The sequence below is a fragment of the Phyllopteryx taeniolatus genome, chromosome 16, assembly GCF_024500385.1.
Source record: "Phyllopteryx taeniolatus isolate TA_2022b chromosome 16, UOR_Ptae_1.2, whole genome shotgun sequence".
Taxonomy (NCBI): Eukaryota; Metazoa; Chordata; class Actinopteri; order Syngnathiformes; family Syngnathidae; genus Phyllopteryx; species Phyllopteryx taeniolatus.
In genome coordinates this window covers 7,956,293-7,982,895 of record NC_084517.1, presented here as the reverse complement: position 1 = coordinate 7,982,895, position 26,603 = coordinate 7,956,293, and the positions used below count along the sequence as shown (strand labels likewise).

Sequence of the window (26,603 nt, the reverse complement as noted above, 5' to 3'; positions counted from 1 at the left end):
CAATACTGACCACTCATGCCACAGTAGCATCTGCTCCATTTGCACACTGACTGAGAAGTATCTGCAACATTTGCACAATCAACATTGTCCCACACTATCGCACTACTCGCTTGAAGTCTCGGCGCCCTTTGCACAATGGTCATTGCACCGGACTATTGTAATATTAGTCATTCAAACTGCTCTAAGTGCTAGAGGACTCTGCATCTTTTTGCACAATTGTCAAAAAAAATAAAAAAATAAAAATAAAAAATGTTACCATTACCAGATAACTAGCAACCCTTTATTGCTCAGTGACTGTTTTTCTTAATGTCTTCATGTCTCAAAAGTGTTTGTTGTCGTACTAGACCGCCCCAATTACCGGAGACAAATTCCTTGTGTGTTTTTTGGACATACTTGGCAAATAAAGATGATTCTGATTCTGATTTAAATAAAACAAGCAATTTATAACAATAGTAACATTCATTTAGTACATCATCTTGCAAGTGTAAACAATTGTCGCGTTTGGCTATGACACAGCCAGCAGGGGGTGAGGGGTGACGATGTGTTGTCCCAATTCCTAGGGTCAATTACCCTACAATAATTAAGGGGAAGGGGGTAAAACAAAGCGGAAGGGCTAAGAGGCAGAATTGCGATAAACCCATTGTCTACAGCCTATCTAGCAATAATTCTCAACCACTGTGTGCCTTGTGAGATAATCAGGTGGGCCATGGGAAATGATCCAATTTATCCTAATGGGTCTGAAAATGATTCATTTACTACAAATAATGTATATCTTTGTTCATCTATCCATCTATGCCAGCGACATACAGTGATAGACAGAACAATTGAATGTTCTTCCACCAGAAGGTACATCATTAACTCGTGTATCCACTTTTTGTGACATTTTTGTTTGTTGGGGTGCAATGAGATTATTCCTAATGTAAAATACCTGGATGTGCCGCAGCTCAGATAAGGTTGGGGAAACACTGCAATAGAGTGGGTTGATGTCACACTAGCTCGTTATAAGGTGAAATTTCTCAGCCATGCCCGGAAGACCCATTTTAGTGGTCTGTGGTCTGTATTATTACTGGACCAACCTGGCCCACTCCTACCTCTGCTGGAACTAATGCCGGTGCTGACTTTACTGCTTGTACAGCACACTTTGCTACACAATAAAATGATCAATGTTTATTTCCAGACATGAGGTTGTAAAACTGACAAGATTGTCTACTAATAAGTATTGGTTGGCATTGTTAATGCTTATGTTGGTCAAGTAATGCAGGATTACTGCTGTTGATGAGTTAAATAAATAAATGTCCGTGGAGCAAAAACCTAATACAGTGGTACAGAGACTTACGAGTTTAATTCATTCCATGGCCGAGCTCTTAACATTTACTCGTATATCAAATCAAAAATGAATTGAAATGCCATTAATCCTTTCCAGCCCCTTGAAAGAACACCAACATTTGGTTTTTAATAAAGAAATACAGCACTGTATTGTATAAAAAACACACACACACACAATAAAACATAGAATATAAAGAAATTAACTGTTTAAATACAGTATACAGTAATTAATCTAGGTTAGGACATGCCGAAAGTCACAACAACAAAAACTGTAGGTGCTTTTAAGGGGCTTGTGAATGACATCAGGAACTTTGCTGGATAGTCTGTGTGCGAGCGTCTGGGCTTGGCGGCTTACTGTACTGTGTACAAAAGACATGTACAAAGTACAAAGGAGAGATCGACAAGAATCCCGGAAAAAAATTGTTTAGACTAACTTTTTTTAATCTAAAAACTATTTAAAACTTTACCATCTACTACCTGAATAGTATTTGAGAAAGGTTCCAACATCGGTTAATTCCGTTCCACAAACATAAAAAAAATCCAATCTCATTCCGAAGTGAAAATGTTACAAAACTAGGACGATAAATATAAGACATACAGTCGGATAAGCAGTACAAAATGGATGGATGAGTTTTCAAAACACACGCACACACACACACACACACACACATGTATGTATTATACAATACCAACTAAAGCATTGTAATTTATTCAATGTTTTTCTAAGCAGAAAGTGTACCTTCATTCTCGTTGTGGCCCTTGACCACAATGTGGGCATCCAGCTCCTGCAGCTGAGCGTGGAGACACTCCAGCTTGCGTTTGGAACTGCGGAGCTGCGAGTCCACCTGTTGGGCATTTCTCTTGTCAGTGGTGGCCCTGCGGAGATTCTCCGCTCCCTCCTTGATCTTCAGCTCCTTGCGGATCTCCCTGCGGATCCTCTCGCGGTACTCATCCAGGCGTTGCTGCACACTGGAGTCCGAGAGGTCAGCGTTCTGGTCCAAGCCGAGCTGCTGCAGCACTGACAGACCGCCTGGATCAGTCTGAAGTGGGAGAAAAAGCTTCGAATGAATAATTGTGCAAATATCCAAGAGAAACTCTAGAATGAATGAAAGACTCTGTTTTACCATTCCAACATAACCACTAGCTGTTTGCAGCCTATCACGTCTCTGCGGTCTGACACAGATGCAAAGTTTTCAAGTGACTAATTTAAATAAAGCAGGAGCACTCACAGTCAGAAGAGGCACAACACACCAAGTCTCACATTCAGTCTATGTTGACACTACAGACTACAAAAAAAGAATGTCATCATTGTCTACCTAAAAATCTCCACATTTCAGCTTACAGGATCTCCACTTCGAACTTGAGAAAACACGTTAAGGTTTTTGATGTAAATAATAAATCAGAAGTAACTACCCGGTTAACTAAGTACTTGAGTAGTTTGTTCACTGTCTACTTACAATATTTACTCTTATGCAAGTAATTATTTGGAGGACTACTTTTTCCTTGAGTCATATTCAAAATGTTTGCCATCCTCACAGTGAAACACAATGTTAACACAATGCAATGGCATTCTTATTTTGCTAGTTTCCCTCCACTTATAAAAAGAAGATAAAAGAAAAATCATGAGTATATAAAAAAGGGTAGTCTAGACAATGTGCAAAATAAAATTAAAAAAGACTTACAGCTCAGTAGTAGTTTAGAGAGTGTAAAAACGTGTATGTAATGTGCAAAGATGCTATAATAATAATAATAATGTTTAGATATTATTCTAATTGAATCGAATTTTTGGCTGCTCTAACCACCTCTGTTTATGAGTTGAGGGTTTATGCTGTAACATTGTTAAAAGCCCTTCGAGTACTTTAAAGTTAGAAGGGTTCTATATAAATGGAGCCCATTTATCATCTACTTTAAGTGCGTAAACAGCTGAGTGCCAACATTATAGTACTCCTATGATCAACACAAACATGATTATAGCAGATTAGAACTGCAGGAATACAGATTTTAATCAGGGTCTTATCTGCTTCTGGATGGTGCAAAGGCTACTGTACTAGTGGTTAGCATGTCTGCCTCACAGCTCGGAATTTAGGATTCACATCTCAGCTTCTTGTGTAAAGTTTGCATGGTCTCCCAAGGGTTATGTGGGTGTTTGCTCAGGTACTTCGGCTTCCTCCTTTACCCCAAAAACGTGGGTTAGTTCAAGGCTCTAAATTTCTGATGAAGTAAGGATGTTGCTGTAAAGATTCTGCATCATCTGAGGAGAACCACCTCCCCAGAGACATTGCTGTGGAAGAATCCATACCAACCAACTGGGACGTTCCTGAGGAGAAGCACTTTGCCGGAGGTGTGACATTTAATTTCATTAAATGGAATCTCATGCTGTTTCAACCAACATTGTACATCAATCTTTTGTGATTAAGGGCTGTCTAAATAAACTTGACTTGATTCATTTGGGTTTTCAGAATGGTATCAACAGTGTGTGTGTGTGTATTTGCACTCGCAGTGTGAATTTATCTACATGGTGACAATGTAGACCAAACCTCTTGGGAAACCAAAAACCTTGGAAGCAGAAACTAACCAAATGGCAAAATGGTGTTCACATTATATGTCTCCAGTTTTGTGGAAAACATATGAGCACCTGTAAATTATACGCATTTTGTTGTTACTATGTTTCTTCCCCTATGTCAAAGCACCATAGTTGGAGGCACAGGGTTACTCACATAATCATGGAGCCAGCCATCCATCCAGTTTAGTAGATCTGATTACAACGTCTTACTGTATGCCTCTGTGTGCATCCAGCTACAAGCTGACTGGGGTTGCAGCTCTGTATCATTGCAATCATAATCCAACTGCAGCGTAGTAGTACCGTAGTTAGTGAAACAGTTGCTCCGAACCATGCAGCCAGGAGTTTCTGAAGCAGATTCTAGTATGTTATTCTTTCAGTCTTCATTCTTTGAAATACTTACTGTCCCTAATGTTGTACAATGAGGAATTTGTCCAACATGTTTTGTGTGTGTGTGTGTGTGGGGGGGGGGAGACAAACACAAGTTACGCAATGCTCCATGCGCTTTGACTTTTATGCAACACTTACTCCTTAATTTCATTGCCATAGAAGCATTTTACGTTAATTGAGATTATAAATGTTAAAGGCAGATCTAAATATAGATACAATTTGAGCTTGACAGAGCATTTCACACGCCACACAACAAATTGTAATCAAATTGAACAGGTTTGGACAGAAAGGCGGTTATTTGTTCATTATTACAAATAATTTAGACATTGTTATATCATAAACATATGGATTGTCTTATCATATGATTGACTTTACAGTTCCATAACAATTTTGCTGTGCACGAGTCTCCTTGTGTTGCACTTTGAATTGAGATTTATAGAAAATGTCACGAGAAGGGACAGGCCAAGAGAAAAAAATACAACACACAGCAGCACCTCATTTCTGTCCAAAAGAAGCCCTCAACACAAATCGTTATATGTATTTTTCATAGAGACCCACGAAATGTGAAGACAAGCACCCCCCCCCCCCCCCCCCCCACCCCACGTGCAGTAACACGTGCGGTGTGAGCTGGGCGATGCCCGAAAGCAGGGACTTTGGCGATCCGATCCCTGGCTAAAGAAGCTGGCTCTAGGGACGCGGAATGTCACCTCTCTGGCAGGGAAGGAGCACGATCTGGTGTGTGAGGTTGAGAAGTTCCGACTAGATATAGTCGGGCTCGTCTCCACACACAGCTTGGGCTCTGGTACCAGTCCTCTTGAGAGGGGTTGGACTCGCTTCCACTCTGGAGTTGCCCACGGTGAGAGGCACCAAGCAGGTGTGGGTATACTTATTGCCCCCCGGCTTGGAGCCTGTACATTGGGGTTCACCCCGGTGGACGAGAGGGTAGCCTCCTTCCGCCTTCGGGTGGGGGGACGGGTCCTGACTGTTGTTTCTGCCTATGCACCAAACAGCAGTTCAGAGTACCCACCCTTTTTGGAGTCCTTGGAGGGGGGTGCTGGAGAGCGCTCCCGCTGGGGACTCCATCGTTCTCCTGGGGGACTTCAATGCTTACGTGGGCAATGACAGTGAGACCTGGAAGGGATGCCTCCCGGACGCCTCCCTGGTGAGGTGTTCCGGGCACGTCCCACCGGGAGGAGACCCTGGGGGGCAGACCCAGGACACGCTGGAGAGACTATGTCTCTCGGCTGGCCTGTGAACGCCTCGGGATCCCACCGGAAGAGCTGGATGAAGTGGCTGGGGAGAGTGAAGTCTGGGCGTCCCTGCTAAAGCCACTGCCCTGGCGTCCCGACCTCGGATAAGCGGTCGAAAATGGATAGATGGATGGGTTATTAGTCATCCTTTATGATAACATACTGTTGACCCTGAGGAGTAGACTCAAAGTGACCCTGACCTCCAGGGCATCCGACAGACCCTGAGAATGCAAAGAACATCTCTCATGTTTTAATGGGCACATCCACAGAAGAATAACTACGCATGATTAAAACATCTGTTTGTACTCAAATCTGTAGATGGGAAATTTCACAGAAAAAAACTGACACTGACAGAGTCAATCCAAACTGAGCATTATCTTCGTAAATGGGTTAATTTTGATTTAGGTATATTATGCAGGTGTATCGAATATTAAGGTCAGTGAGTGTACACCACGTTGCCAGCACAGCGGGGACCTCAACGGTGACACACCATGAAAGGCAGGAAGGGAGATTTTGTGCTGTGACGCATTCCTGTTCAACACAATACATCTTAATGTCTGCAGTTTGACAACAAAGACGCCCAAGTGGAAGATAGGTCGCAGATAGGGCCAAAACAGTGCCCGGCGGAACAGTAAGAAGTGATTCAGATTTCCAAAACTTCAATGAGGAAGCAGCAGAAAAGAGAAGGGCAATGTTAAATGTTGGAGGGAGAAAAAGGCAGCCATGTTGTGAGCTGAAAAGTTGCCTACCGAACAGTCTGTGTCACTCAGCTCATTGTGCACGGGGTCATCCGCAGGTTGATCCCTCATATAGTCCTCTATTGCATCCTCACTGGTCATATTTGGCTTTAGTCCCCCTCCCCTCCGCAGTCGCTTCCCCACCCAGCACTCACACAGTGGCAATGTACACTACTAATACGTGCCTCCTCAAAATCCAGGACGGATTTACACTCAAAAGTCTGTTCAAATCCAAAGCAAGTGAACGGGGTGGAGAGGGGTCGAGAGAATAGTGTGGATCTCGCAGCTTCCTGTTCTAGTCATGGAGGCGTCGTGCAGTTTGTGCATGCACACACACACACACAAACACACATTCAGTACATGCAAGCACTGGTGGTTGTGAAAGTGGGAGCGCGCACAACCACCCAGCTTCCTGTTACTACCCAAAGCAGAGGTAGCATTGTTTAATACATTGTGGTCATATTAAACTAGCAGTTCCCAACCTTTACTGCTATGAATTGCATCCCTAGAAAAATATACTGTATATTAAAATTATTTTTATTTTATTTTTTGTATTTTAATTGTTCTTTTCTTTATTATTTAAATTTTAATTGATTAATAATTAATTAATTCTAATGTTTCTAACCGATAGAAGGAGTGCACGGAAGACACTCTTTCAGTCACATTCAGCAAGCAGAGGTATGTGTTGCACTGAGAAACCCCACAAAGGGTAAAAAGGGCAAAACCTTTCCACTGACCTTCAATTAAAAAGGACTTGACATTTCAGCAGAGTTTTTGTTGTAGATGTCAATAGTTGTGTCATGACCCAGTCAAATTTTCTCCACATGGCCTCAGAAAAAGTAACCTATTTTTGTTTTTGTTTACTGAATTATGCTATTTCTTTTGCTAGGTTAAGTTCATGTGTTATTTAAAAAATATCCATCCATTTTCTGAGCCGCTTCTCCTCACTAGGGTCGCAGGCGTGCTGGAGCCTATCCCAGCTATCATCGGGCAGGAGGCGGGGTACACCCTGAACTGGTTGCCAGCCAATCGCAGGGCACATACAAACAAACAACCATTCGCACTCACATTCACACCTACGGGCAATTTAGAGTCTCCAATTAATGCATGTTTTTGGGATGTGGGAGGAAACCGGAGTGCCCGGAGAAAATCCACACAGGCACGGGGAGAACATGCAAACTCCACACAGGCTGGGCCGGGGATTGAACCCCGGTCCTCAGAACTGTGAGGCTGACGCTCTAACCAGTCGTTCAGTGTGCCGCCTATTTAAAAATAAATACATTAAAAATAATGAAACAAATAAAACTTAATATATTGGTGAAGATCCACATGAAGGTGTATCGAGGCAGGATCCACTGTTGTTAAAATTGGGAGATACAGCAGCAATGTGACATGTCCCCAAAATTTCCCATTGATTAATGGATGAATAATAAATAAATTTGATGTTGTATACAAAAGAGGGGTGCCTCTGAAGGGTGTATAATTTTGTGCTTATTAGGGTCTGTGTTTGAATCATCAACAGCTCAGGCTTCTCCCAACATTTGCGTGGGTTTTCTGGATACTCCCAATACTTTAATAAGGACTCCAAAGCAAGGTGGAGCTGCTGCCTGGCAGTGCACTCATTTTTTGAGACCCAAAAAAAGAGCTAAGCTGGAGCTCAATGCTGTAGCCAAAGGTCCACAGACAGAAGTAGAATGTGCTTTTGTATAATATTCAGACATGAAATTCTCTTTTTTTTCAGAGCCTCACTTTCTCCTGATTTTCTTTTTGTGCTAAATCCAACCTTAGTGGTATAGGCCAAGAGGTTACGAATTGCAAAGTGTACTGAGATCTGATTGTGAGGTTTGAAGTGGGCTGGGAACATTGTAGTCACAAGTTTATTCAATGTTATAGATATACAGTATACTGTACATACCGCTATATTGCAGATTTTTAAAGGATGGCAAGTCTAAATTTAAAGCTGCGCACGTTCAGTCTAGTACCACGTTGTGCTCCAACATGTCGGGCAGCACTGAGGTCTACGGGAGGAGATGCTGCCTAATTTAGAGCATGAAAGAGAGAAGGTCTCCAAATGAACTCGACCAGTAATAGCCGTCGTTTACACAGAGAGGAAAGAATATATGCCTGTGAGTATTATTGTGTGCTCTGTTTGTATTTGTGGCTGCTCCGTATGTGTTAAAGTAGCAGTTGTTTGAAGGTTTGTAATTACCCAGGGTTCAATGTTAAGCCTTTTTGACGAGTGGGCCACCATGAGCCAAGTTGTGGTGGCCCTGTCAGAACGTGTACTGGCCCTGTATATTCATGATATAATAAGCTAAGTTTGAACTGTTATAATGTATTATTTGAGCCCCTTTAAGAAATTATTAGTACAATTGCATTTATGTCTATGTCTTAGAACCTCACTAAAATCCTCCATCCATCCATCCATCTGTTATCTGAGCCGCTTCTCCTCACTAGGGTCGCGGCCGTGCTGGAGCCTATCCCAGCTATCATTGGGCAGGAGGCGGGGTACACTCTGAACTGATTGCCAGCCAATCACAGGGCACATACAAACAAATAACCATTCCCACTCACAGTCACACCTACGGGCAATTTAGAGTTGTCAATTAACCTACAATGCATGTTTTTGGGATGTGGGAAGAAACCGGAATGCCCGGAGAAAATCTCACTAAAATCAAGGCATTGCAATTACACAAATTAATAACAATGCTTTGAGAAATATATCAATCACAAGATTATTAAAATATTTACTTAGCACTGACATTCCAACAATTCTTAATCTTATGCCTCGATTTTGTAAGTACTACATTAGGTATAAATCCACTCCACTCAGGAGTTGCCAACGGTGAGAGGCGCCGAGCAGGTGTGGATATACTTATTGCCCCCCGACTCGGCGCCTCTACGTTGGGGTTCACCCCGGTAGACGAGAGGGTAGCCTCCCTCCACCTTCGGGTGGGGGGACGGGTCCTGACTGTTGTTTGTGCCTATGCACCAAACAACAGTTCAGAGTACCCACCCTTTTTGGAGTCCTTGGAAGGGGTGCTGGAGAGCGCTCCCCCCTGGGGACTCCATCGTTCTGCTGGGGGACTTCAATGCTCACGTGGGCAATGATAGTGATACCTGTAAGGGTGTGATTGGGAGGAACGCGCCCCCCCCGACCAGAACTCGAGCAGTGTTCTGTTATTGGACGTTTGTGCTCATCACGGATACTCCATAACGAACACCATGTTCAAGCATTAGGGTGTCCACACGTGCAATTGGCACCAGGACCCCCTAGGTCGCAGTTCGATGATCGACTTTGTGGTCGTGTCATCGGACTTGCGATGGTAGGGGAAGATGCCGGTCCGACCTGGTAGGCCCAAACGTATTGTGAGGGTCTGCTGGAAACATCTGGCAGAATCCACTGTCAGAAGGAGTTTCAACTCCCACCTAAGGCAGAACTTCACCCACATCTTGGGGGAGGCGGGCGACATTGAGTCCGAGTGGACCAGGCTGGCCAGACAGAGGGATAGAGATGGGAAGGATGTGAAGCAGGTTAGGGTGATTAAGGATAGCGATGGCAATATGTTGACTGGTGCCAGCAGTGTGCTAGCTAGATGGAAAGAATACTTCGAGGAGTTGATGAATGAGGACAATGAGAAAGAAGGGAGAGTAGAAGAGGCAAGTGTGGTGGACCAGGAGAGTGGCAATGATTAGTAAGGGGGAAGTTATAGAAGCATTAAAGAGGATGAAAAATGGAAAGGCAGTTGGTCCTGATGACATTCCTGTGGAGGTATGGAAGCATCTAGGAGAGGTGGCTGTGGAGTTTTTTACCAGCTTGTTCAATAGAATTATAGCGCGTGAGAAGATGCCTGTGGAATGGAGGAAAAGTGTGCTGGTGCCTATTTTTAAGAACAAGGGTGATGTGCAGAGCTGTGGGAACTAGAGAGGAATAAAGTTGATGAGCCACACAATGAAGTTATGGGAAAGAGTAGTGGAGGCTAGGCTCAGGACAGAAGTGAGTATTTTTGAGCAACAGTATGGTTTCATGCCTAGAAACAGTACCACAGATGCATTATTTGCCTTGAGGATGTTGATGTAAAAGTACAGAGAAGGTCAGAAGGAGCTACATTGTGTCTTTGTAGATCTAGAGAAAGCCAATGACAGAGTACCCAGAGAGGAACTGTGGTACTGCATCCGGAAGTCTGGAGTGGCAGAGAAGTATGTTAGAATAATACAGAACATGTACAAGGGCAGCAGAACAGCGGTGGTGTGCTGTAGGTGTGACAGACGAATTTAAGGTGGAAGTGGGACTGCATCAGGGATCAGCCCTGAGCCCCTTCCTGTTTGTAGTGGTGATGGATAGGCTGACAGATGAGGTTAGACTGGAATCCCCGTGGACCATGATGTTTGCAGATAACATTGTGATCTGCAGTGAAAGCAGGGAGCAGCTGGAGGAACAGTTAGAAAGATGGAGGCATGCACTGGAAAGCAGAGGAATGAAGATTAGCCGAAGTAAAACAGAATATATGTGCATGAATGAGAGGGGTGGTGGGGGAAGAGTGAGGCTACAGGGAGAAGAGATAGCAAGGGTGGATGACTTTAAATACTTGGGATCAACCGTCCAGAGCAATGGTGAGTGTTCAGGAAGTGAAGAAACGGGTCCAAGCAGGTTGGAACGGGTGAAGGAAGGTGTCAGGTGTGTTATGTGACAGAAGAGTCTCTGCCCGGATGAAGGGCAAAATTTATAAAACAGTGGTGAGGCCAGCCATGATGTATGGATTAGAGACAGTGGCACTGAAGAGACAACAGGAAGCAGAGCTTGAGGTGGCGGAAATGAAGCTGTTGAGGGTCGCTCTTGGAGTGACCAGGTTGGATAAAATTAGAAATGAGCTCATCAGAGGGACAGCCAAGGTTCGATGTTTTGGAGACAAAGTTAGAGAGAGCAGACTTCAATGGTTTGGACACATCCAGAGGAGAAATCGTGAGCATATTGGTAGAAGGCTGATTAGGTTGGAGCTGCCAGGCCAGAGAGCAAGAGGAAGACCAAAGAGAAGGTTGTTGATGGATGTCGTGAGGGAAGACATGAGGGCAGTTGGTGTTCGAGAGGAGGATGCAGGGGATAGGCTTACATGGAAAAGCACGACGCGCTGTGGCAACCCCTAAAGGAACAAGCCGAAAAGAAGATAATAACAACTCTAAATTGTCCGTAGGTGTGAATGTGAGTGCATGTTTGTTTATATGTGCCCTGCGATTGGCTGGCAACCAGTTCAGGGTGTACCCTGCCTCCTGTCCGATGATAGCTGGGATAGGTTCCAGCACGACCGCGACCCTAGTGAGGAGAAGCGGCTCAGAAAATGAATGGATGGATGGATATAATAATGAACACATTTTGATGGAGTTGTGCTCAGCTCATGGTTTGGATAAAGATTTTATAGTTTGTATATTAGAGTTTGGAAAGTGTTTATAGCATTTAGAGAGTTAGACTTCCTAATCACGCCATTCCAGGTCCCCCAGCAGAACGATGGAGTCCCCAGCGGGTGAGCGTGATTGGGAAGAAGGGCCCCCCCGATCAGAACCAGAGCGGTAAACGTATTGTGAGGGTCTGCTGGAAACGCCTGGCAGAATCCGCTGTCAGAAGGAGTTTCAACACCCACCTAAGGCAGAACTTCACCCACATCTTGGGGAAGGCGGGGGACATTGAGTCCGAGTGGACCATGTTCCGCGCCTCCATTGCTGAGGCTGTGGCCGTAAGGTGGTTGATGCCTGTCGTGGCAGCAATCCCCGAACCCATTGGTGGACACCAACGGTGAGGGATGCCGTCAAGCTGAAGAAGGAGTCCTGTCGGGCCTTTTTGGCCTGTGGGACTCCTGATGCAGCTGATGGGTACCGGCTGACCAAGCGGAATGCAGCTTTGGTGGTCACTGAAACAAAAACTCGGCATGGGAGGAGTTCGGTGAGGCCATTCGGGACGTTGTGAGCCGGTGGAGGGAATACTTCGAAGACCTCCTCAATTCCACCGACACGCCTTCCCATGAGGGAGCAGAGTCTGGGTTCTCTGAGGTGGGCTCTCCTATCTCTGGGGTTGAGGTCACCGAGGTGGTTAAAAAGCTCCTTGGTGGCTAGGCCCCGGGGATATGAGATTTGCCCGGAGTTCCTCAAGGCTCTGAATGTTGTAGGGCTGTCCTGGTTAACACGCCTCTGCAACATCGCATGGACATCGGGGAGAGTGTCTGGATTGGCAGACTGGGGTGGTGTGTTCCAACTACAGGGAGATCACACTCCTCAGCCTTCCTGATAAGGTCTATTCAAGGGTGCTGGAGAGGAGGGTCCGTTAGGAAGTTGAATCTTAGATTCAGGAGAAGCAGTGTGGTTTTCGTCCTGGCCGTGAAACAGTGGACAAGCTCTACACCCTTAGCAGGCTTCTCGAGGGTGCATGGGAGTTCGCCCAACCAGTCTACGTGTGTTTTGTGGACTTGGAGAAGGCGTTCGACCGTGTCCCTCAGGGGTCCTGTGGGGGGTGCTCCGGGAGTATGGGGTACCGAACCCCCTGATACGGGCTGTTCGGTCCCTGTACGACCGGAGTCAGAGTTTGGTCTGCATAACCGGCAGTAAGTCGGACTCGTTTCCGGTGAGGATTGGACTCCGCCAAGGCTGCCCTTTGTCACCGATTCTGTTCATAACTTTTATGGACAGAATTTCTAGGTGCAGCCGAGGCGTAGAGGGGGTCCGGTTTGGTGGCCTCAGTATTGCATCTCTGCTTTTTGCAGATGATGAGGTTCTGTTGGCTTCATCAAGCCGTGACCTCCAACTATCACTGGAGCAGTTTGCACCTGAGTGTGAAGCGGCAGGGATGAGAATCAGCACCTCCAAATCTGAGACCATGGTCCTCAGTCGGAAAAGGGTGGCGTGCACTCTTCAGATCCTGCCCCAAGTGGAGGAGTTCAAGTATCTTGAGGTCTTGTTCACGAGTGAGGGAAGAATGGAACGGGAGATCGATCGGTGCAGCGTCTGCAGTGATGCGGACTTTGTATCGATCCGTTGTGGTAAAGAAGGAGCTAAGCCGAAAGGCGAAGTTCTCGATTTTCTGGTCGATCTACGTTCCTACCCTCACCTATGGTCACGAGCTGTGGGTCGTGACCGAAAGAACAAGATCCCGGATACAAGCGGCCGAAATGAGTTTCCTCCGCAGGGTGTCCGGGCTCTCCCTTAGAGATAGAGCGAGAAGCTCGGTCATCCGGGAGTAGAGCCGCTGTTCCTCCACATCGAGAGGAGCCAGATGAGGTGGCTGGGGCATCTGATTCGGATGCCTCCCTGGTGAGGTGTTCCGAGCACGTCCCACCGGGAGGAGACCCCAGGGACGACCCAGGATACGCTGGAGAGACTACATCCTTCGGCTGGCCTGGGAACGCCTCAGGATCCCCCCGGAAGAGCTGGATGAAGTGGCTGGGGAGAGGGAAGTCTGGGCGTCTCTGCTAAAGCTAATGCCCCCGCGACCCGATCTCGGATAAGCGGAGGAAAATGGATAGATGGATGGATGGAGAGTTAGAGTTCTGTAAAGTTCTGTGTGAATGGTAGAGACTAGAGTTGACACTGAGCTGATATTATGTATACATTAAGTGATACGTAGAATGACAAGCACAATGTGAGAATTTGACTTTTTTTTTTTTTTTTAAAGAAAATCTGAATTAAAGTGCTTCCTAAATGATTGACCAACTACAGTATATGGATGTTTATATCTTGAATGCAGTGTTTATGTCAAAATGGTGGAACATAATCTATTCTAGGATGTTGGTTAACCTGATTGCACTGCAAGATGTGACAACAACGTCAGGAAAAGAATCAAAATATTACATTCCAGGGTCAAATTGTCATCATCATAAATAATTAACCTTACATGCAATGCTTTAGGTACAATTTTAACATTCCTAAGTCATATTCTGTCAGTGTAAAAATTTGTTAGCAACATGGAAAACAATGGAACACAGCCTTAACTTTAAAGACAAATGACAAAGAGGTAACGAAAGGGACTTATTGACATTTGCAGTAAAATGCGTTTATCTTTCTGCAGCCCAATTTTTTTAAAGTGCAGTTCTTGTCATTCTTGGATCTCATTAAATGCAAGAAGTAATATTGTTTTGGCCCCCGATTATTGAGCAACAAATTCACTAAAGACACAACAATCTCTTAAGAGAAGAAGACATAGGACTACCAAGGGCAGCAAATGTCCTCTACAATAGATGTACTGTGTGTGTGTGTGTGTGTGTGTGTGTATGTATGTATGCATGTATATGTGTGTGTGTATATAAAATGGCACACATTGACGGCTATGAACTACGGACTTGCAACCATGCGTTTGCATTTGGAATCAGTCCATAGGGATTGTTTTAAAAATATATACAGGCTTTATTCTGGGATCTATTTGTAGAAAATAATATTGTACAAAAAAAAAAAAAACATTTGCCCTGTCACATTCACGCTGATCCGTCCAATCAAAAAATAGAGATGGTGTTGCTCTATCAACAGGTCTTGAAGAAATTGTGTCTGTACTTCATGGAAATCTTGCCTTAGTGATTACAAGCCTGTGCTCATTATTTGAAATGAAAGTGGGATTTCATTGCTTCAGTCAGGATGTGTTCTTCCAATCTGCTGTCTTTAAATCCCACTATCCTGTACGGGCTGACTACTGGTTTTCAAGACAGTAGATTAAAGTCATTAAAGCAACACTACTGTCGTTGTTATCGCTACTTTCAGATTTTTCCTTCAGGGGTCACCCCAGTGAGTTACTATTTACTGAGGTCATTAATCAGTGGGTATGTGTTAATCTACCCAACCTGCAATTAAATGATAGGATACCATTTGGACGAAGAGAGATGGTTACTTCGTAATTCCGTGACATCCTCAAGGGGGAAAAAAATACAATTACAATATACACTTCTAAAGATGTTTTTCACAAAGCAAAATTAATGTCACCCTTGCTAAATTGGGGATCAGAAAAGTCAATACACACAGACAATAAATTAGTGTAGACTAGCAATAACACTCAGTAGACTGGAATTATGATTTGCTCTCAGGCCCTCTATGACTGAGTTAACGGCTTCCAGAATGTACCTTGGACTGTATGTGTTGCCTGGTAATCCCTAAAATCCCTCATATTATGGAGGGAATGATGTTGCTCAATCTCCTCGTGTTGTTTTTACTTGTGCAACATGGCTATATGTATGTGCTATACTGTCCAATACATCAAATGTATTCGGTAAACAAGAAAAGGAATGTTTTCAAGTGACAAAGTATGTGAATGGTACACATCTGTCATGGTGCATGTGTGTGTGTGTGTGGGGGGGCGAGAGAGAGAGAGAGAGAGAGAGAGAGCGAGTGTGTGTGTGTGCGCATGTGCGCATTACAATCCACAGCTGGGGAGGATCACAGCAACATGAATGGCATCTTTGTGTTGTGACGAAGTCGATCTTCTCAAAAGACTTCAGTAAACGCTTATGTTTGTGCTCCCAGCTTTGACCATTGTGAACTCTGCTGCAACAAACAGTTCCTCTGTTTAAGCTGAATAAGGCCGCTAAAAATCCTTTCTGGGAAAGGTTCTGTAGTGCACATGCTAAACCTGCTTCTTTCATGCATGGGATAGAAGCTTCAGAAATAATGTGCAAGAAAACATTTCTGCCAAGCAAACAATTTGGTAAAAAAAAGTTGGTTTGCATAACGTTAACCCCAATTACCCTAACATTAATGGTGCAGCGATTGCAATTCATTTCCACATTACAGGTCATCGTTCGCTTCCTCCGTTATATTGTAGATTTTCACGCATTTGTTTTGGTTTTAATATTTGTATTTTGTATTTGTGTTTCCAAAGAGCTGAGAGAATAAGCGTGGCTGTATGTTTGGTTTGTATATGTGTTGCTGCTACACTTAAAAGTGCTTCTGAGTGCCAAAATAAAGTTAAGATGTTCTAGCACGCTTTTCCTGACATTGTTGTTGTCACATCTTGCAGTGCAAATCATGGTCTGCAGAGATCTTCCACAGCATCAGAGAGATCTCATTATGGAAAAATATCAGTCACGAGAAGAGAACAAAATAATTTCCAAGAGTAAGTGCTAAGGAATACTTTAAAATGTGTGTTTTAATAAATTAAAATCACTCTACAGCATGTGGGTGGGGTAAACCTATAAAAAAAAAAATTAAAGTACCACTCATAGAATTATTTGAATGAGCCAAGCTGCAACAAATTAAAAATTGCTCATTGTGTTCTGGTGTAATACCATTGAGATATTTGGAAGCATTTTTTTGTTACCAATCCCCCTTTGATTGGCTTTCATAGGCTTCTGATTTCAAAACTGGCTATTCATCAATGTGTTGTGTACACTGTATGTAATTACAGTATATGAAGTAATCTTTTATTTATATGGGTTCACAGTTGTAGCGGCCCTCCAAGGGAAGTCATAACTACGATGTGGCCCGTGACAAAAGTGAGTTTGACACCCCTGTCTTAAAACAATGAAACAGTTATTTCAATAACAGTGGTAAACCCTGGCAGTTTGCAGCAGGATCGCTTTATACAGTGAGGTCAACTTCCATGTAGTCCTTTTGATTCACAGTGACAACAATAACTGGAGGTGCTGACCACCTCGGAGAGAAAAGAGCCTTTGGATTTAAATGCAGACATTTTTCTCCAATTTGCGGTGCGCTGCAGTGGGCATCATTGCCTGCGCACAAAAAACGTCCAGACAAAGTTGTTGACCTACAACAGCCAAACTGCATAAAGGTTTGCTTGGAGGGATGTAATGAGCAAGCCTGGGGTACAACAGTGCTCTAGATTTTATATTTTCATGATTGGGATGTTTGGAAGCAGATTAAAAACAGATGGGATGTAGCATGGCACATAGCATGAGCGTCGTACAGTGGACGAATTCTGACTTGTTCATATTTCAATCAAGTTATGAGTAACATTTTTAAATTGTGCAAAAATAGGTTGACATTAGACAGCTATCCATTTCGTTTAGTGCTTGTCCTCATTAGGGTCACGGTTGAGCTGGAGCTTATCCCAGCTGACTTAGCACGAGAGGACCTGCCGCCAGCCAATCACAGGGCACATACTGTATAGACAAACAACCATTTACACTCCCATTCACACCTATGGACAATTAGTCATCAATTCCCCTAACATGCATGTTTTTGGAATGTACAGGAAGATCAAAACCCACACAAGCATGGGGAGAACATACAAACTGCCTATAGGAAGGCCAGAGCAGAAATGGAAACCCCAAAACTAAAACCTGTGGTATACTTGCTAACCACTAAGCGAATGTGCACCTCAATGAAAAGACAATACAAAGATGAACTAGTTTTACGATGAATGGTGCGAACAATGAATATAACAGCAACCTAGTCAGGGACCATCTCTACCTCTTCTTTTTGCTCCTACTTACGCTGCAGCTACAGTACATCTAGTACAGCTCAGTGCTGCCCAGCATTTTGCAGTACAAGGTGGTACTACACTGAAAGCATGCAAGACTTGTCTGTATACTCCTTTAAAATCCTTTAAAAAAACAGTCACTTAAAAATCTGCGATGTAGCAGGGGAACGAAAGATGAAACGTGATGTAGCAGGAGTTATCCATCCATCCATCCATTGTCTGTACCGATTTGTCATGTCATATTTCGGGGTACAGCCTGTTAAGCTATTTTTTTTTGTTTTATTTTGTAGACTACCCGCTTCTACAGTATCTACATGGGTCATGGCTGGTTTTAGAGTCTGTAAAAATGTAAAAAGAATCCTAAGCCTTCTGGCTGAGCATGGCTTTGACTCAAAAAAAACTACTTTTTTTCTTTCCATTTTTTGCTGATGAAAGACCAGCTAAAAATAAATACTATTTACAGTAGGTGCTCACGTGCAAGTCATTGTGTAAGTAATAAAGTAACTCTCCTGCAGTCAGAATAAATCACAAGGCAGCTGAAAAGATGTTATTAAGTGGGTCTAAGCAATCACAACCCTGTAGAACTTCTTCCTGTATGGACTTTCCCTGTGTAGACACCGTACACCGTATCCTATTCATAGAAGGCCATTTATCCTCCTTAAGTTACCACTTTCATAGTTTCCTATGCATTGTTTGTTAGTGGATTAAAAAAAAATACACACAATGGGACCAGGCTGCTGCTAATTGTGCCGCTGTCTAAAAAAAAAAAAAACTTACATGACAACAATGGTGGCAGGTTGGGTTACATTTTCAAATGAAAGTGTGTTTTTGTGCTACACTGCTACCAGTCCAACCCTTGCCAACAGGTAATAATAATACAGTAGTTGTTTTTTCCCCTCTCTCTTGCATGCTGTTTTGGCCTTTGGGCCCAGACAGGACAGACAGGCCACTGTTGAAGATGAGCCTCAGGTCTGTGCTTCCCTTAAACCCGACACTAGTATTGTAGCACAACAGAATATCGCATGACCTCAGCACTGTGGCGGGAGAACTAATCTCAAATGCATCAGGTGTAACCACAACCAGGTCAGTCATCCCTGGTTTCTACTTAATACTGTATATGATAGTTCCACCAGTGTCTTTGTGCATTCTGAAGAGGTCATGACACACATCTTACAGGCTATAATTGTCCACCAGTGAGGACTCTGATCCAGATACAATTCTTTTCAGACCTATTCCAGCTTCCAGCTTCAACTCACCTCACAACTTGATGCGTGGAAACCGCACACACAGACGTGTCAAAATTACGGTTTACTGTGAAGGAGCATTTCATTCTTTGTAGCCTTTATGCAAGTCTTGCTGGTTTTTTTTGTTGTTGTTTTTTTACCGAACTGTAATTTTTGATCAAAATTACAGCTTTACAAACTAGTTTTTGTAAAACTGATGGATTTTCCTAGTTTTCTGAAATTTCTGCTTCTGTTATATTTAAAAATATGTCCAAAAATTTGTGAAATAACCTGTTGCCATTTAGGCAGGGGAAGGCAAGGAACCATATTTGATAACTGCTCACCTCACTGTAATGCAGTTGAATCATGTGACAACAATAAACAAACAACATTAATGATTATAATACAAAAACAAATAAAATTTTATCAAGACAAGTATATTTAAAGGTGTAATTCTGATTTTGATGAATGCTCTTAAAGCAGGGCTGAGCAATTCATTTTCTACAGGGCCTGTTTGAGAAACGGAAACAGTTGTCGACGGCTACACCAACATGCTTACCTCAATTGTGTTCATATTAATGTATTTATGTAAAGCATTAAATTGTATTGATTTAATAAGCTGCTACTTGTGTATATCTGGTACATGTTATTATCCATCCATCCATCCATTATCTGAGCCGCTTATCCTCACAAGGGTCGCGGGAGTGCTGGAGCCTATCCCAGCTATCATCGGGCAGGAGGCGGAGTACACCCTGAACTGGTTGCCAGCCAATCGCAGGGCACATATAAACAAACAATCATTCACACTCACATTCACACCTACGGGCAATTTTGAGTTGTCAATTAACCTACCATGCATGTTTTTAGGATGTGGGAGGAAACCGGAGTGCCCGGAGAAAACCCACGCAGGCACGGGGAGAACATGCAAACTCCACACAGGCGGGGCCGGGGACGTGTTATTATAATTAGGAAATAAAAATATGAAACTAAATTATGAGCAGTCATTAAAATGACATTAACGCAGATCATTTTACACTTAAAACTATGCGAGTCCCGTGGATGCAGATCTCATGGAAACAATGAGTCCCAGCCCTGGAACAATGAGTTCCTGCAACTATCATCACAGTATTACACCTAGTAGTTTGCTTTGCGGTCCTGCTATTTTGCAGATTTTTATTGCAGTTGTTACTCTTTTACACTCGTCTCTCTTCTCTCTCTACTTTGTTAATCCTTTATACCGTTTGTACAATATATTGTGTTATCCATTGCTCTTGCTCCCTATCAATATATGATGTGTGTTTAGGCCTGATTGGTTGCCTCCGTGTAGAAGACCCACTTGTGAGAGCACACGTTTGTTATGTTTACAGCACTGGCTCGGGAGCGGAAAGGGAACGTGGAGATCTTCACTAGTGACGTAGATAAGCTCGAGAAATTCGAATGAGCTAATTTCAGGCCTCTTGGCAGCAATACGTCTAACTCAGAAATGCATAGACGATTTAAATTCATATTTCACGTTTACTGAGGCACCATAAAGACAATATTACATGCCAAAACACTAGAGAAAGTTGGTCTTGGCAAAATATGTACCCTTCAGAAAAATAAAAGTTTGAATGAGATTTTTTTTGTTTGGCATCTTGACACAACAGTGAAGTCTCAAACAATTTTAGATATTTTAATTTAACAAATCTCAACAACTGAAATGTTTTAGAGGTTGTTTGTTCAAAACCTTAGTTTTGTATCATAATGGCATTTCACATATATGCACTTTTAATAAGTGCTACCTGTTTGAACTTCCCACTAAGAAGTACGCACAAAAATGACTGGCAGTTCCATTTTAAGTGCAGTTTGTTCCAAATGTTCTCTTCCTTTATGTCTTATTTTCCAATCTTTCTCCATCTTCAACTCAACTTCCACACCAAGTCTCTTTCTCTGAAATAAATAAATAAATCTTAAATATAACTGCATCGTGGTTTCCATACATGTACTGCATATTTTATACCGAGGTAGAAAAACAGAGCAGGATTGACTGGGAGTTAAAAAAAATAAAATAAAAAAAAAGGGAGGGAGTGAGGGAGGCAGTGGGATTCTGTAATTTTTTGTTTTGGGGTTGGGATCAATCTCTGTGGGAATGGGATTTTATTTCAAAAGTCCCAACATTGGATAGAATTTATTTTCAAAAACACTGAATTGGGCAGGTCAACATCCAGCGCTGTTCCGCCAGCATCTTGCTTTATGCGTCCCTGCTCATTTTTGTGCGTCTCAGACGCAGACTGCACATCAAACCTGATCCCTGCATTAACCTTACTTTAACATTATCAACGTTAACACTATTTAATCAACAGTCACAAAAAAAACATGTCTACAGTGTGCATAATTGTTTCTATATTTTTAGAATATAGAAAGAGCAAATGTCATTTACTGACTGCCTGCCACCTGTCCATGCTGCCGCCTGCCAACACATCCAGGACCACCTCCATAACCTTCCCTCAATAAACGGTTCATCATTTTACATCTGCCTCCGCCTGCTCTTGGGTCCAGCTACTCCCCACACGCGACAGCAAATTTGTCTTGTAGTTTGATCCGGGCATTACTTGTTGTCTGTCTCAGACGTGTTGTCTGTTCCACACCGCTAATGTTTAAAAAAAAAAAAATTGTTTTCTTAAAAATAACTATTGGCCGTCAGATATTTCCAATACTACGTCAAAAGACACGTAACAAGGCTAAAAATAAACTTGCTTTTAGATGGAAATATACTGTGCATGCGGCGACGCGGAGTAAATGTCTTGCGCGGAGCCGATCAATGACGTTATTGATTGGCTCGGCGAATTATGACATTAAAGCCAATCAGCATAAAATGCTAAATATCGGCAGATACCGATCAGCCCGATAAAATCGGTGTAAAGTCTCTTATTTACCTCTAATGACGCGTACTTAATGCTGTGGTTTAGAACTGTGGGGTGTTGAGGGTGTGATGCCCTTTAATTATTGCAACTTAAAATCACATACAGTACATCTTTATGGTTTGACATTTGGAAAATGTGTCCATACTGGCCAGAGGTGTGCACAGAGGCCTGAGAGAAGCTATTACAATGATGTGAAAGCCAAATATGGATCTCAACTTACAAAGATACTTTGAATATGTGAATATCTGAAGATCTTCTCTGCACATTCAAGCGAGCCTCTTTCCTCCATCACACTAACCTAACCTGCTTGACTGCACTATAAACCCAAAGCACACTTCCCATTTTATTAAAGCATGCCATGGCATCAATGCATGGGAGTCATAATGCAACACCTATATGCTTGTTGTGAGCATTTGTGTGTGCTTTGGATGTCTTTGCAGCTGATGTGACCCGCCTAGGAGACACACTGAAGTCCTCAGACTCTTTATCCTCTTGTGGCAACAGCAGAGATGTGGCTGTGCGTGTATAATAACACATGGGAGACAATCAGCTGAGTTCGATGAAGAGCCCTCTCCAAAGTCTTCCGAGGCCATTAAAGAAAATGGAAGAAGCCGCCTCCGTTCTGCTGGATGATCAATACAAAAGTAATTTGGCTGCTCCCCTCCACCCAGGAAACAGGCAGCAGTGGCAGTAGCTTACTCACCCATGCTCTTACACTTTAAACCCCAAAAGAAATAAACAATTCATGAGTGAGGCTGCAGACTAGTGAATGTTACATTATCAGCACAGCACAGTGCTCATGTCCTCACCACAAGGCTTGATTTTAGACCCCTGAAGTCATCTAAAGGAGGAGGGCCAAAAAGATAAACAGGCTGCACCAAACAAAACGAAGAGAAAATAGTTCAGCTGCACTTAGGGTTGTCACTCTGTGTGTCAATAAAAGCTGTTCTTAAAAGAAGCAAAAAGGATAGCAAAGTTATTTGGGTGACCTCTACTGACCCGACAAGCTAATAAAATCATGTGAAAGAGCTGTTACAAAATAAAAGTCTGTATAGTTGGGGTGGGCCCATTTTTGCGCTCAAGGTCCATACTTCATTAAAACAGACAGATGGACCAGGTGATTTGTATATGAGATATAAAAAAGGAGTTAAAATATAAAAGTTTATTTCAATAATAAAATAATAATTCATTCTATTTTAATTGTATTATTTATATTTGACTTAATTATAATCCACCGATTATTATAGGGAAAAAAAGTAAGTCATTTCTTATTTACAATAAATCAATCAAACAATTATTTAATTAGATAAATTAATAAAATGGATTTTTTTAATGTAATTTAAACTTCTAAATGAATGGAACAAATATTACAGGACTCTTCATAAAGTAAATGCTTGGTGGGCCAGATTCAAGAACGGAGAGGGCTGCATGCGGCCCGCGGGGCCATAATTTGCCCACTGCTTGTATACAGTATGTGATATGTTGAGGGTCTCAAAGTGAACAAGACCTAATGTGAGAGGGTTCAAGCGACCTCAATCAGTACATCTCCATCTGCCATCACTCAGTGATCATCGCTGCTGCTCTGCAGTCACCATGACAGTATCGCTGAATACATTAGAGTGGGCAGACAACCCTCCATTGCAGTGCAGGAAAGCTCAGGGATGTACGACTAATTGACTGGTTTCAGTTATTATGACTGAATACATCACAGTAATATTAAGCCTATTCACAAGGATAAGGTTCTGCTTATTGATGAGAGGCTGCAAGTGCACACTCATGAAAGAAAATGTTCAGACATGCGTATCAAGCAAAGAGTTCACACATTTTTAGGACTGTCAATAGAGAACTGGAATGCACTAACATGGTATATAAGCTTCGACAAATGCAAAATCAGATGTTATCAATCAAGGTCTCAAGTTTCAAGATGTGTGAATGGTGGAGAGGGGAAGGGATGAGTGCCATGCAGGGCATTATTCTACCACTGGACTGTAAAGAAATTATGGATGTACAAACCCCAATTCCAATGAAGTTGGGATGTTGTGTAAAACAAAACAAAATAAAATAAAAACTACAGAATACAATGATTTGCAAATCTTTTTCAACCAATATTCAATTGAATACACTACGTTCAAACTGATAAACATTGTTTTGTTTTTTTTTTTTTGTTGCAAATATTCATTCATTTTAAATTTGCTGCCTGCAACATGTTCCTAAAATGCTTGCATGGGCATGTTTATCAGTGTTAAATCACCTTTCCTTTTAACAAATTTGAAGCTTTGTAGATGGATTTTTTTCCATACTTGAGATACTTGAACTCCTCCACTTGGGTCAGGATCTCATCCCCGACCTGGAGAGGGCACGCCACCCTTTTCCAACTGAGGACCATGGTCTCAGATTTGGAGGTGCTGATTCTCTTCCCACTCGGCTGCAAACTGCTCCAATGAAAGTTGGAGGTCACGGCTTGATGAAGCCAACAGAACCACATCATCTGCAAAAAGCAGAGATGCAATACTGAGGCCACCAAACCGGACCCCCTCTACGCCTCGGCTGCGCCTAGAAATTCTGTCCATGAAAGTTATGAACAGAATCGGTGACAAAGGGCAGCCTTGGCGGAGTCCAACCCTCACTGGAAACGAGTCCGACTTACTGCCGGATATGCGGACCAAACTCTGACTCCGGTCGTACAGGGACCGGACAGCCCGTATCAGAGGGTTCGGTACCTCGTACTCCCGAAGCACCCCCCACAGGACCACCCGAGGGACACGGTCGAACGCCTTCTCCAAGTCCACAAAACACATGTAGACTGGTTGGGTGAACTCCCATGCACCCTCGAGGACCCTGCCAAGGGTGTAGAGCTGGTCCACTGTTCCACGGCCAGGACGAAAACCACACTGCTCCTCATCAATCTGGGATTCAACTTCCCGACGGACCCTCCTCTCCAGCACCCCTGAATAGACCTTACCAGGGAGGCTGAGGAGTGTGATCCCCCTGTAGTTGGAACACACCCTTCGGTCCCCCTTCTTAAAAAGGGGGACCACCACCCAAGTCTGCCAATCCAGAGGCACTGTCCCCGAATCTCATCCACCCCTGGGGCCTTGCCACCGAGGAGCTTTTTAACCACCTCGGCGACCTCAACCACAGAAATAGGAGAACCCGCCTCAGAGAACCCAGACTCTGCTCCCTCATGGGAAGGCGTGTCGGTGGAATTGAGGAGGTCTTCGAAGTATTCTCCCCACTGGCTCACAACGTCCCGAGTCGAGGTCAGGAGTGCCCCATCCCCACTATACACAGTGTTGATGCTGCACTGCTTTCCCCTCCTGAGACGTCGGATGGTGGACCAGAATTTCCTCGAAGCCGTGCGGAAGTCTTTCTCCATGGCCTCACCGAACTCCTCCCATGCCCGAGTTTTTGCTTCAGCGACCACCAAAGCTGCATTCCGCTTTGCCAGCCGGTACCCATCAGCTGCCTCAGGAGTCCCACAGGCCAAAAAGGCCCGATAGGACTCCTTCTTCAGCTTGACGGCATCCCTCACCATTGGTGTCCACCAACGGGTTCGGGGATTGACGCCACGACAGACCACCTTACGGCCACAGCTCCGGTCGGCCGCCTCAGCAATGGAGGCGCGGAACATGGTCCACTCGGACTCGATGTCCCCCGCCTCCCCCGGAACATGAGCAAAGTTCTGTCGGAGGTGGGTGTTGAAACTCCTTCTGACAGGGGATTCCACCAGACGTTCCCAGCAGACCCTCACAATACGTTTGGGCCTACCACGTCGGACCGGCATCTTCCCCCACCATCGGAGCCAACTCACCACCAGGTGGTAATCAGTTGACAGCTCCGCCCCTCTCTTTACCAGAGTGCCCAAGACATGCGGCCCGATGACACCCGATGACACGACCACAAAGTCGATCATCGAACTGCGACCTAGGGTGTCCTGGTGCCAAGTGCACGTGTGGACACCCTTATGCTTGAACATGGTGTTCGTTATGGACAATCCGTGACGAGCACAGAAGTCCAATAACAGAACACCACTCGGGTTTTGATCGGGGGGGCCGTTCCGCCCAATCACGTCCTTCCAGGTCTCACTGTCATTGCCCACGTGAGCATTGAAGTCCCCCAGCAGAACGATGGAGTCCCCAGCGGGAGCGCTCTCCAGCACCCCTTCCAAGGACTCCAAAAAGGGTGGGTACTCTGAAATGGTGTTTGGTGCATATGCACAAACAACAGCCTTCGTCCCCCCACCCGAAGGCGGAGGGAGGCTACCCTCTCATCCACCGGGGTGAACCCCAACGTACAGGCGCCGAGCCGGGGAGCAATAAGTATACCCACACCTGCTCGGCGCCTCTCACCGTGGGCAACTCCAGAGTGGAAGAGAGTCCAACCCCTCTCGAGAGGACTGGTACCAGAGCCCAAGCTGTGAGTGGAGGCGAGTCCGACTATATCTAGTCGGAACTTCTCGACCTCACACACCAGCTCGGGCTCCTTCCCTGCCAGAGAGGTGACATTCCACGTCCCTAGAGTCAGCTTCTGTAGCCGGGGATTGGATCGCAAAGGTCCCCGCCTTCGGCCACCGCCCAGCTCGCATTGCACCCGACCCCTATCGCCCCTCCCACAGGCGGTGAACCCATGCTCAACGCCCAAACGACAGTTATTTAATTAGCTCTACTTTCACCTTATCTGTTTGAACCTGCCTTTACCCCAGATACCGCTGGTCCTGAAAACCATGATTGGGTGAAATTGGTGTGGAAGAGCTAGAAAGCGCTGACATCAAACACCTTTAAGATGAACTACAACAGAGATCGTGAGCCAA

At 44.0% G+C, this 26,603-nt stretch overlaps 1 protein-coding gene across 4 annotated transcripts in view; it reads right to left on the bottom strand.

Annotated features, from left to right (window-relative positions):
- Window positions 1-26,603, bottom strand: part of LOC133466492 (serine/threonine-protein kinase N1-like) — a 48,247-nt gene that overhangs the window by 19,724 nt on the left and 1,920 nt on the right. The window contains exons 1-2 of one of the 4 annotated variants that reach the window (XM_061750265.1): window positions 6,276-6,422; window positions 2,066-2,366 (exon numbers count right to left, since the gene is read on the bottom strand). In XM_061750265.1, the coding sequence (XP_061606249.1) occupies window positions 2,066-2,366; window positions 6,276-6,365 (391 nt within the window). In that variant the 5' untranslated portion in view covers window positions 6,366-6,422. Of the gene's footprint in view, window positions 1-2,065; window positions 2,367-4,043; window positions 4,173-6,275; window positions 6,423-26,603 lie in introns of those variants that run through there. The other 3 variants (XM_061750264.1, XM_061750267.1, XM_061750266.1) reach the window with 3 other exon arrangements.